Here is a 12,990-nt window from a genome sequence, read left to right as displayed (position 1 = left end):
AAAGGCTGTGTACAACGCAGGAAAGGGAACCAGAGGCCCGGAGGCTGAAGCAGGGTGAGGGACTGTGTGGGGGGGGGTTCTCCGCCTGCCTGACGCAGCGGTGACCACTCCAGACGGCAGGCACGACTGAGAGATGAGATCATAACCACGACAAACCAGTTACAGGTTTAGAACACAGCTGGTAGCAAGTTGGGGTGTCTGAACATGAAAAAGCCTCTGTCTCTGTTGGGATTCTGGAGACCCTTTCTGCTCCCTGAGGGTCCCCCTCTGTTCCGAGTCACTACTGCAGTGCGCAGAAGGATGCAGACAGATGAGGAATGTGGGCAACAGACCTGCGACTCAGCACAAAACCCTGTGGAGAAGGTGCTCTCGGCACCGCGCTGCCTGGGGGCCACGAAGCAGAGCTTAGTGTTTCCATGATTCAAGGGAGGATCCTTCTTTTATATCAGCCTGCTTGACTTACACTAAAATTTCCGTCCCCATTTACTCTTTGGCCAAATAGTTTCTTTTTTTTTTTTTTTAAGATTTATTTATTTGAGAAACAGACAGAGATAGTGAGAAGACAGCATGGGTTGGTGGGGGGAGCGGGGAGGAGAAGCAGGCTCCTCGCTGAGCAGGGAGCCCGATGCGGGGCTCGATCCCAGGACCCCAGGATCATGACCTGAGCCGAAGCCTGACACCCAACCAACTGAGCTACCCAGGCACCCCACGGCCAGATATTTTATACCGTGGCCCCTGTCTTAGTATTTCCGAGTGCTCTCACCTACCTGCATTAACATGTAGTAGATCCCGGTCATGCCGTGGGCAGCCCCCACGTACTGCTTCCGGTGCCACTGATACAGCAGTGGGCAGCGCTCAGCCTTCCTTTCTTCCCTTGACAGAGTCTTGCCGGAGTCAATGATAGCACTGACCACCTAGGAGATAAGGCGACAGCGTTAGTCTAGAAAACTTACATGGATCCTGCTTTCATCTCCTTAACACTAACAACTCCCTATTGATCACTTAATCCAAAAATCTATAAGCAGTCAGCAGCCTCGACTGTTACCTTTAGTTCATAATAAATACGGGCAGAGAGAAATCAGAAGACAATCTCAGGACAGAAAAGGAAATGAGGAAGTCAAACCATGAGATTGAAAGTTCTTTGGATGAACAGTTTACTAGAATCTAGTAAAACTTCCTATACAAACTCTTACTTAGTTGCCTTGTAACCGCAATGTTTTCTCAAAGGACTGGCACTAGGTCTTCTAGGAAAGGCTGGAGGAATTAGCCTTATTTACGGAAAGGCTAATGAAATGAGGTCTCTTGTGGCCTGCAGAGTTTAGTTATATCAAAAGAAGAGCCTGTCTGTAGTGACTATGTAGCAAAGCCACAAACTGTTCCCTCCTCTCCTTTCTCCCTTCATACTTTCGGTAACAGTGCTCCAGGTTCTAGCTGCGTGTCTGGCCTCTCGGCCATAGACAGACACAGTCCTTTGACTATTTCTGGAAGTAGGAAATGAGCAGAAGTGCAGCAGACAACTTCTGGATCGTGGCCTTAGAAAAGAAGCTGCTTATCTTCTACTTCCTCCCCTGCCTTGAGCCGAGGGGTGCTCGATTAGCTTTGGGCAGGCAGGCAAGGGCATGGCCCTAGGATATGGTAGGATCCAAGAGAAGAACCCGGATCCGGAGCCATATTCGCCGGGACCGCCTACCAGGTCGGATGCATTAGGAAAGAGAAATAAATATCCTATTTTTCTGAAGCTGCTGTTGTTTGGTTCTAGTAAAAACAGGTGAATTAACAGGCCCAACAGGAGGACAGATTTTTTGGGGGGAAAAAAAAGAAAAACCAAAAACACCCCAAAACCTTCCTAGAAAGGAAAATAAAGGAACTATGTATTGCTTTCATGAGACGCCTTAAGAAATGACTCCTACGTAGAAGCAGCGTCCAGCCCCTAATGGTAGGTTGGGACGGTAGAAATGACGGGGCGCCCGCAGTTGACGCCAACCCCACAGTACCTCTTTAATAGCTGACTCACACACGGTGCCTGGACCGATCTCCGTGTTCAGGTAGAGTAAGGCGTACAGATAACCTGCCCGTCCGTAGAGCAGCTCATCAGGGAGGTCTGGATCCCGGCACACGACGGTCCTCTGGAGCTGCAGAAGTCTACCCAACAAGAACAATTCCGTTTTCCCAGAGAATGTTGGAAACACCTCTTCCGGAAACTGTAAGTAACCCTATCGCTTTAGAAGTTTCCTGTTATTTGTTTCTCATTTAAAACTGATTTTAAGGAATGCAAACAAACGGAACCCAAACAATGAAAACTTCTCCACTGCACTCGCCTCCCTCTCAGATATCACAGTAAGGACAACACACCTTTCTGTTCAAAGTATCTACCTTGATACGAATCTAAACCATGTGAGAGACAATATTCAATTTTGAAATCAGAATTAGAAGGTGATTTAAAATTTAAGAGAAAATAGTACTAAAATGTAGTCAATGCTTGGGAATTAGCTTGACTCAGTCTATCATTCAACAAACATCAACAGACACTCCACCAGACACCAGGGGAGCCGGGCCCGACTTCTACCTCTCCAAAAAGAGAATATAAACTAGAGGGGCAATAAAAGGTTTACACTGACTATTCCAAAACAACTGAACCTAAAAATAACTTAGTTATGATAGTAGATCTAAGGCATATAAGCTAATTTTCGTGCAACGAAGGCAACCAAAAATTATTTAGGAAAAAGATCAAAGTAACACGAAGAAACATGTTTATTTTTCCCAAAATTAAGGCAGACACAAGCTTGGATAGAAAGGAGGCATGTGATCTTATCATCACGCTCAAGGTTAATATGCAAACCTCTTTACTTCTTGGAAAGACCTGCTGGCAACAGTAGATGAATTAAAAAAGAATTTTCTTTTTGAATGTCTTCCTACAGTAAGGCCTTGATCTGAGAAGTTAGAGTAAATAGTTCCAGTTTTAAAGACTCACTTTGTGATGCATTCCTGGGACTCGCAATCACTTTTGAGTTTATGATACACCACAGCTCCTACAGCAAGGGGTCCAGCATCCCCACAGAGGAAAGTGACCCTGCGGCCATTCAGGTTCCGAAGGGTTCTCTTCACGTAGTCCAGGGATCGGAGCAGGTAGGTCTGGTCACAGGTGACCCGGTACAACTGCAGGTACAAAAGGGCTATGCCTGGAAAATTCCCCCGGCCCCAAAGAAAAGCATTATTACCTTCCAGACATTATTTTGTGATCACCTGAAAAACTTACACAGACCCTCTGTTTCTGAAGGAGCATCAGCAAACTAGTTACATCTGATACATCTTTTAAAAATGGAAAGAAAAACCCCCTCAGGGTAGAAAAAGCCTAAACCCAGTTTAAATCCCTTATTTTGCTAATTGCTCTGTTAGAGTGATTCAGTACCTCCTAGACAAGGTAAAACGTAAGACTGCCCACACATTCCCATTTTCCGTACATTCATTTCAAGATTTTACTCCTTCTCTGTATTTTAAGCTAACTGGGATTCTTTTCTTTTTACTTCTCATATAATCACTTCCTCTTATCTTACCCCAAATTAAATCATGACTTTCTAAATTTTACAGCCTCACCAGGCCCCCCCACCAAGCAGGACCCAATGCGGGGTTCAATCCCAGGACCCTTTCTAAAAAATTAGAAACTTTTTCTATTTCTCATAATTTTTCAATTGCCTTTAGTGACCAAACTATCCAAATGACCAACCAACCAGTGAGTCAACTCACCATTTATGGAATAAGCCATACAATGCAGAGTAAGGTAACAAACACAGAAGGCAGAGTTTATCACCTACACAACCTTCCTATCTTAAAAGTTTTATTTATTATTTAGGGAGAGAGTAGACTATGAGCTGAGCGTGAGCCCCGCGTGTGGGATCCATCTCACAACCCTGAGATCACGACCTGAGCTGAAACCAAGAGTCAGATGCTTAACCGACTGAGCCCCCAGGTGCCCCCTCACCTTCCTATTTTAAAGGACAAATTCAGACACTTGAGTGAACCAGAGAGGGGTCGTCTTCTGGAAATCTCCAGAGGATGCCCTACATAGCCTCTGGAAGAAGCCTGCTATTATTCCTGGCCTCCAGTCACTATGATGGCTAAGTAAAAAAAGGATCCGTATAAATCTATGCTTAATTAAAATATGTTATAGAGAAAGTACTGAAGGAAATGATAGGATGGTGAAAAGGACAAAGAGAACATTTATTCATGTTTGATTTGGGATTCTCTCATATTATGTTCTTTGTCTAACATCCTACTCTCGCTTCTGTTAGTTTTCATTTGGTTTTTTATTTTACTTTGCTGTGATCGTTTCACTTGAGTGTAACTGGCACGCGACGTTCCAGCAGTCTCTGGTGCACCACATGGCGTGGTTTACCAGCTGTGTCCTGCTGTGCGTTTTGCTTTTTAAATTTCTCTAAATAGGTAGTTTCTTTTTTCTTTAATTCTCCATGTCGGAGTATCCTACTTCACTTTCAAATGCTTAACAGCTCTCTCTCTTCACATGTATCTGAAAAGCCCTTTTCTCATTATCTGTTTCTTGAAAGTTGTTAAGTTAGATATAAAAGTACCGTATTTGTAAGCCTTAAAAAGTGTCCTGTAGGGGCGCCTGGGTAGCTCAGTGGGTTAAGCCTCTGCCTTCGGCTCAGGTCATGATCTCAGGGTCCTGGGATCGAGCCCCGCATCGGGCTCTCCACTTGGTGGGGAACCTGCTTCCCCTCTCTCTGCCTGCCTCTCTGCCTCCCTGTGATCTCTGTCAAATAAATAAATAAAATCTTAAAAAGAAAAAGAAAAGCGTCCTGTATTTAAGCTGTTTCTGTATTTAAGAAATTAAAATTATAAACATATAGAAAGTGAGCTAAAAGTGAAGTACCTACAAATTTCAAACATATTTATTATAAAAGGTTTACAAATAAGTACTTCATGATTGACTCAGAAATCCTTAAAAAATAGGATGATGATGTGGTCATCCTGGGAACATTAAAACCTACAGTTATACATGTATTCAGTGCTTAAATATTGTAATTAATTAAATAATTTATTTTAGAGAGGGGGAGGGGCCGAAGGAGAGAGAGAATCTTAAGCAGGCTCCACATCCAGCACGGGGTCCAATGTGGGGCTTAGTCTTGCAACCCTGAGATCATGACCTGAGCAGAGAGGGAGAGGGAGAAGCAGGCTCCCCACCAAGCAGGAAGCCCGATGCGGGGTTCAATCCCAGGACCCTGTTATCATGACCTGAGTGAAGGCAGATGCTTAACGAAATGAGCCACCAGGCACCCCGAGTTGCATAAATTCTTGACATATTTTGGATACTACCCTTTTATCAGATAAGTCATTTGCAAACTTCTCCCATCAGTACATTGTGTTTTGGTTTTGCTGACTGTTTCCTTTGTTGTGTAGAAGCTTTTTATTTTGATGTAGTCCCACAGAAAGAGTAGCACTGGGATATCCTGTTCTTTGAAAGAAACTGCCTCTTTTAACTAGCTTATTATTTGTTTTCTCCTAGTTTTACTAAGGCACAGGTGACAAAATTGGACATGTAAGTGTACAACAGAGTGCTCTGATATACTTAGGCATTGTGAAAATATTACCGCCATCAGGTTAACAAACCCATTACCTCACATACCATTTATTTAATGTGTGTGATGAAAACACATCTTCTCTCTTAGCAAATTACAAGTATACAGTACAGTGTTATGAACTACAGTCACAATGTTGTACATTAGAGCTGAAGAACTAGTGTATCTTATAACTGAAGGTTTTCTACTCTTTGACCACCATCGCTTCTTTTTCCAATCCCACAACCCCTGGTAATCACCGTTCAACTCTGTTTCTATGACTTCGATGTTTGTTTGTTTGTTTGTTTTTAAGAATTCATGTATCTGTGAGATCATGGTTCTGTCTGGTTTATTTCACTTAGCATAATGTCCTCTAGGACCATCCATGTTGTCACCAATGACAGGATTTTGTTCTTTCTCGTGGTTGAATAATGTATCACTACATCCACACAGATGTAGGTATAGGTGCAGATGTATGTGTACACGTAAATACAGACAGAAAGAGATAAAAATACCACAACTTCTTTATCCATTCAACCATCAGTGGATACTAAGGTTGTTTCCATATTTTGGCTGTTATGAATAATGCAATGAACATAGGGGTGCATGTATCTTTTCGAATTAAGTTTTCTCCCAGAATTAAGTTTTCTACCCAGAAGTAGAATTGCTGGGTCACCTGGTAGTACTATTTTTAATTCTTTACATTTACTTACCCACCAAAAGTATACTACAGTTCCCTTTTCTTCACATCCTTGTCATCATTTTCCATCTCCTCTATTTTTAACAAAAGCCATCTTAACAGGTATGAGGTGATATCTCATTATGGTCTCGATTTGCATTTCTTGATAATTAGTGAACACTTTTTCAGGAATGTGTCAGCCATTTGCATGCGTTCTTTGGAAAATATCCACTTAGGTCCTTGGCCCATTTTTAAAACTGGATTATTATTATTATTATCATTCTATTGAGCTGTATAAGTTTCTTATACATTTTACATACTGAGCCTTTAGCATAAATATGGTTTGCAAATATTTTCTTCCATTCTCCCAAAAGAAAATTACCTTTTCTGTTAATTGCTTCCCTTGCTGTGCAGAACTTTTAGCTTGACGTGGTTCCCCCCCCGCCTTTCTTTTTTTCTTTTGTTGCCTAAGCTTTGGGTATCATATAAAAATAAGGGTCAAGGAGCCCCTATGTAGGAGATTCATGGTTTCAGGCATTACATTTTAAGTCTCTAATCCATTCTGAGTTAATTTTTGAGAGTGGTATGACATAGGGTCTGGTTTCATTTGTTTGCCCATGACTCTCCAGTTTCCCCAATATGATTTATTGAAGAGATGATTTTTTTCTCCACTGTGCATTCTTGTTGCCTTTGTCAAGGATATTAACCATTTATGCTGGGTTTATTTCTGGGCTCTCTATTCTGTCCCACTCAGCTATGTGTTTGTTTTCATACCAGTACCATATTGTTTTGATTACTATACCTCTGCAATATATTCCAAATTCAGAAGTGTGATGCCTCCAGCTCTGTTCTTTCTCAAGACTGTTACTGCTATTTTGGTTGTTTTGTAGTTCCATGCAAATTTTAGGATTTTTGTTTTCTGATTTCTGTGAAAAATACCATAAAATTTAATAGAAATTATATTATCCATAGATTTCTTTGGGTGATATGAATATTTTTAACAATATTAATACTTCTGATCCATGACAATGGGATATTTTATCTACATTTTCTTCAATTCTTTTATCAATGTCTTATAATTACAGCACAGAGGTCTTTCACCTCCTTGATTAAATTCATTCCTAAGGATTTTTCTTTGATGCTATTATAAATGGAATTGTTTTCTTAGTTTCATTCTCCAAGTTTACTGTTAGTCTATAGAAACACAACTGATTTTTGTATATTAATTTTGTACTGAATTTGTTCATCAGTTCTAACAATTTTTTGGCAGGACCCTTACGGTTTTCTCTATGCAAGATCATGCTACCTGCAAACAGAAACAATTTCACTTTTTCTGACTTGGACAGCTTTTCTTTCTTTTTTTCTTGCCTAACCGCTCTGGGTACATGTACGTATTTGTTATTTCCTCTTGATGAACTAACTCCCTTATCATTACATAGCAACTGTCTTTGTCTCTTGTTAGAAGTTTTTGAAGTTGAAGTATATTTTCTCTGTCATAAGTATATCCAACCCTGCTCTATTTTGGTTTTCATTTGCACCAAATGTTATTTTTTCCGTCTCTTCACTTCCAGCTCTTCCACTTTCCGCAGTCCAGTAGAGCTGACATGAGTCTCTTGTAAGCAGCATATTGTTACATCTTTTTATCCATTCAATCACTGTTTCTTTTGTTTTGATAATCCATTTAAATTTAAAGTACTTATGATATGTAAGGACTTACATATGCCATCTTATTCATATTCTGGCTGTTTTATATTTTCTTTCTTCCTCTTTCGCTGTATTCCCCTAGTCTGATGATTTTCTGCGTTGGTACACTTTGGTTCCTTTTTAAAAATTGCTTGACTAATACTATACATTCTTCCTTTGTGGTTTATATAACATATAACATTCTATTTTAAGCTGATAAGTTAACTCTGACAAAAACTCTACTCCCTCCAACATTTTGTTTCTAATGTCACATTTACATATTCTATATCATATATCCATTTAAAAATATCATAGCTATAATTCTTTTTAATATTTTTGTCCTTCAACTTTTGTGGTAAAGTGATCTACACTACAGTGCCTGAATTTGACTATACACTTCCCTTTATTAGTTCTTATATGTTCATATTTGCATCCTTTCACTGCAGTGTAAAGAACTATTTCAGGGGGCACCTGGGTGGCTCAGTGGGTTAAGCCTCTGCCTTCAGCTCAGGTCATGATCTCAGGGTCCTGGGATCGAGCCCTGCTTAGCTGGGAGCTTGCTCCCCCCGCCCCTTCTCTGCCTGCCTCTTCCTACTTGTGATCTCTCTGTCAAATATATAAATAAAATCTTAAAAAAAAAAAAAAAAGAACTATTTCAGCATGTCCTGTAAGGCATGTTTTGTGGTAATGGACTCCCTCAGCTTTTGTCTGTGAAAGTCTTTGTCTCTCCTTCATTTTGAAAGGACGGCTTTGCTGGGTACAGTATTTTTGCTTGGCATTTTTTTCCTTCAAAGACTCTCCTCCCAGCCTATGAGGTTTTTGCTGAGAAATCCACTGATAGGTTGATGGGTGCTCCTGTGACGTAATGAGGTTATTTTTTTTTTGTCTCTTGCTGCTTTCAAAATTATAAAATTATCTGTGTCTTTGGTTTTAGACATTTTATTATAATGTGTCTCAGTGAAGTACTCTTTGGGTTGAATATATATGGGGAATTACAGGCTTCATGAACTTTGATGTTCATTTCTCTCCTGAGATTTGGAAAACTGCCAGCCATTATTTCTTTAAATAAGCTTTCTGTCCTTTTCTCCCTCTTTATCCTTCTGTGACTCCTCTAACGCACATGCATTGTTTCACCTGATGATATTCCATAATTCACACAGGCTTTCTTCACTCTTTTTTCATTCTTCTTACCTTTTTTCTCTTCTGACTTTACAATTAATTACACGTCTTCAAATTCACAGAGTCTTTTGTTCTGTTATAGTCTACTGGTGATGCTTTCTATTGCATTTTTTCATTTCATTCACTGTATTCTTCGGCTCTCCAATTCCTCTTCGGTTCTTTTTTTTTTTTTTTTATGATTTCTATCTCTTGTTAGACTTCTTTTATATATAGTTTTCCTGATTTCATTGAGGTGTCTTCCTGTGTTTTCTGGAAGCTCAATGAACTTCTTTAAAACCATTAATTTAAGTTTTTTCTCAAGCAAATTGTAGCTCTCCATTTCTTTTGTAGGTACTTGAAAATTATTTTGTTCTTTTGCTGGTATTCTTTGATTTTTCATGTTCCTTTAGATCTTACATTGTTGTCTTAGCATTTGAAGAACTAACCACCTCTTCCAGTCTTTACTAACTGCCTCTGGAGGGGCGGTGGGGGGGATGCCTCTGTCAGCCCTGCTAGGGATTCTGAGGCTTTATCATACCTTCTCTACATATATGCCTACTCCAAACTTCTTGTTCCTTCTTAGGAGTGAATTCTAATGATTGTATGGCTTCTCCTAATTCCACAAAGTCAGGCTACATGCTAGGAGTCTCCTGTTTGCTTTCCCTACAGCAGTGTTAAATGCTCAAGTTTGTAGGCTCTCTTTCACTTCTACAGGGTTGAGCTGGCTTTCCACAAAGACTTGTACTCACTGCCTTCAGGGGCACACTCAGTTACAGGGTGGAGCACCACGTGGGTAAGGAGAATGAAATGTCAGAGATGCCCGTGGGTCAGATGGGGGGATTCACAGGCCAAGTGGCCCCAGTAGCCTGTGGCCAGGCTTCCTAATGGAGTGCGTGGTTAGTAAGACCTGTGTTCCTTGCTGAGTTCTGAACACTGGTTGCTAGCCTCCCAGTGTCTCCCTACCACTCAGTCATGTAGATCACCCCTGTAATCTGAAAGAGTGAGAAAGAAGCAGATGTCTTTGATAGCTGGGGAAGCTGCAAACTCACTCACATGTTCTCACTTTCCCCTGTGGGAGAAACTGCAGACCGAGTTTGTCTTTTAGCACTGAGCTGCGCCACCTTGGAGATGGGTGATATGGAAACGGGAAACTGTTCTGCTTATTCTCTTCAGTGTTCTCAGTCTCAGATTTTTTTCTTCTCCCAGTGAGTGTGCCGAACTTGTCTACTGGACTCCTAGGTCCCACAAAGGTACTCTCATCTGTGTGTGATTGCCAAAAGCAGTGTTCTTTGGGAGAAAGTTGGTAGAAAACTCCTGTTCCACCATCTTGCTGATGCCATTTTCCTTGGGATTTCCTGTTCTTTCAAGGTTTGGTAAAATTGGGGGTAGATCTTGAACACCATTCTCAAGTTTTTATTTGGAAGTTTGTCTACTTAGATGTTACATCTCTTCTGGGGAAAGGTGTGGTAGATTATGTACTCAGAATTAGCCATTTCATTTACATTGTGAAATAAATTTATACACAGTGAAAAGGAGTGTGGTTTCTAAAATTTCCTGTTTCAGTGGTTTCTCCACCTCATTTATAATGTTTCTGTGCCTTCTTCCCCTATCTGCAAACTTCTGTTTGGATCTTAATTATATAACTAAAAGTAATGACTGTCAGTATAAGCTCATAGCTGTACTCCCTCAATCATATCTTTGTTATGGTCCTCCGCCATAGGATGGCTCCTTTCTCCCGCCCCTCCTCCTTATTTGTAAAGGGCCAGACGGCAACTTTATGTTACCCTTTAAAGTCCCCATTCAGTCTCATTGTACACTCTTCTGTTTATTTCAAAATTCTTAAGAATTAAAAAAAAAAAAGAATACAAATATATACTAGCAATAGGTGAAAGCTCTGGTTGTTCCACATTCATCAGGAATTGGTATTGTCAGTGTTTTGGATCTTGTCATTTCCCTAATAACATATGATGTTGAACATCTTTTCATATACTTACTTTGCATGTGTATTATCTTTTTTGGTGGGTCTTTTAGGTATGTTGTGCATTTTGTAATACAGTCTTTTTTTTTTTCCCTTTAAGATTTTATTTATTTATTTGACAGAGAGCACACAAGCAGGGGGAGTAGGAGAGGGAGAAGCAGGCTTCCCACTGAGCAGGGAGCCTGATGTGGGACTCGATCCCAGGATGCCAGAATCATGACCTGAGCCTAAGGCAGATACTTAACCAACTGAGCCACCCAGGCTCCCCCCTTATTGAGTTTTAAGAGTCCTTTGCATATATTCCCCAAAAAACCCCTTTATCAGATATGTCTTCTACAAATATTTTCTCTCTTTTTTTAAAGATTGTGTTTGAGAGAGACAGTGAGAGAGTGAGAAAGAGAGAACATGAGCGGGGGGAGGGGCAGAGGGAGAGGGAGAAGCAGACTCCCCGCTGAGAAGGGAGCCCAACTTGGGACTCAACCCCAGGACCCAGGGATCATGACCTGAGGCAAAGGCAGATGTTTAAACCAACTGAGGCACCCAGGCACCCCACAAAAATTTTCATCTAGTCTGTGAATTGTCTTCCCACTTTCTTGACATTATCTTTCACAGAATAGTGTTTAATTTTAACAAATGCCAGATTCTCATTTGTTTCTTTAACTAATGTTGTCGTTGGTGTCATATATAAAAAGTCATTGCCATACCCAAGGCCATCTAGGTTTTCTTTTACGTTATTTTCTAGTTTTCCAGTTTTCTATTTTACATCTAAGCCTATGATCCACTTTGAGTTAATACTTTTGAAAGATGTCTAATTTTGTTGCATGTAAACGCCCAGCTGTTCCAGCGTCATTTGTTAAAATGACTGTCTTGCTCCACCGTATTGCTTTTGCTCCATTGTCAAAGACCATTGCATTTAAGTGAGTCTACTTCTGAGCTCTCTAGTCTATTCTAGCCATCCATTTTTTGTCTCTTCTTGCACCACACTCACACTGTTTTGACTGTCGTAGCTTTGTAATAAATCTTGGAAGTCAGGTAAAATCAGTTCTCTTTGTTCTTTTCCTTCCATACTGAGTTGGCTATTCTGAATCTTTTCCCTTTCCATATAAACTTTAGAATCAGTTTGTCAATATCCACAAAATAACTTGCTGCAATTTTAGCTGGCATCGCACTGAATCTATAGATCAAGATGGAAAGAACTAGCAAGATGCAAATCTTCTTATCCCCACACATGGAATATCTATTTAGTTCTCCTTTGACATCTTTCAGAAGACTTTTGTAGTTTACCTCACACAGACTTTGTAGACTTTTTGTAATTTACACCTATTTCATTTGGGGGAGTGCTAATATGAATGGTATTATTATTATTTTTTAAATGGACTGCTTCATGAGTTTGTCATCCTTGCACAGGGGTCATGCTAACCTTCTCTGCATCGTTCCAACTTCAGTGTATGTGCTGTCAAAATGAGCACATATGGTATTGTTTTTCATTTCAAGTTCCACTTACTCGTTGTTACATAGGAAAGTGATTCACTTTTGTATATTAACCTCATATCTTGTAATCATGCAATAACTACTTATGGATTTTTTCATTATTTCTCATTTTCTACATAGAATTATCATGTCTTCTGCAAAGAAAGTTTTATTTCTTCCTTCCCAATTTGTATACCTTTTTATTTCCTTTTACAATCTTAATAGCATTAGTTAGGACTTCTGGTATAATGTTGAAAGCTATTGTGAGAGAGAACATTCTTGTCTAGTTGCTGACCTTAGAAGCAAAGTTTCAAGTGTCTTATCATTAAATATGATGTTAGCTTTAGGCTCTTTGTGGATGTTCTTCACTAAACAGAAGAACTATTCCTAAGTTTCCAGAGATAGTCTATCAAGAATAGGTGGTAGATTTTGTCAAATGTTTCTCTGCA

At 40.1% G+C, this 12,990-nt stretch overlaps 1 protein-coding gene across 1 annotated transcript in view; it reads right to left on the bottom strand.

The window, feature by feature from the left end:
- LANCL2 (LanC like glutathione S-transferase 2) overlaps positions 1-12,990 on the bottom strand; it is a 53,141-nt gene that overhangs the window by 17,218 nt on the left and 22,933 nt on the right. Inside the window, exons 3-5 of the mRNA XM_080819127.1 lie at positions 2,972-3,179; positions 1,995-2,142; positions 768-914 (exon numbers count right to left, since the gene is read on the bottom strand). Of these exons, the coding sequence (XP_080675253.1) occupies positions 768-914; positions 1,995-2,142; positions 2,972-3,179 (503 nt within the window). The remainder of the gene's footprint in view (positions 1-767; positions 915-1,994; positions 2,143-2,971; positions 3,180-12,990) is intronic.

Source organism: Martes martes (genome assembly GCF_963455335.1).
Source record: "Martes martes genome assembly, chromosome: 11".
Lineage (NCBI taxonomy): Eukaryota > Metazoa > Chordata > Mammalia > Carnivora > Mustelidae > Martes > Martes martes.
Note: the sequence above shows the minus strand (reverse complement) of the source record. Positions and strands in the feature narration are given on the sequence as shown.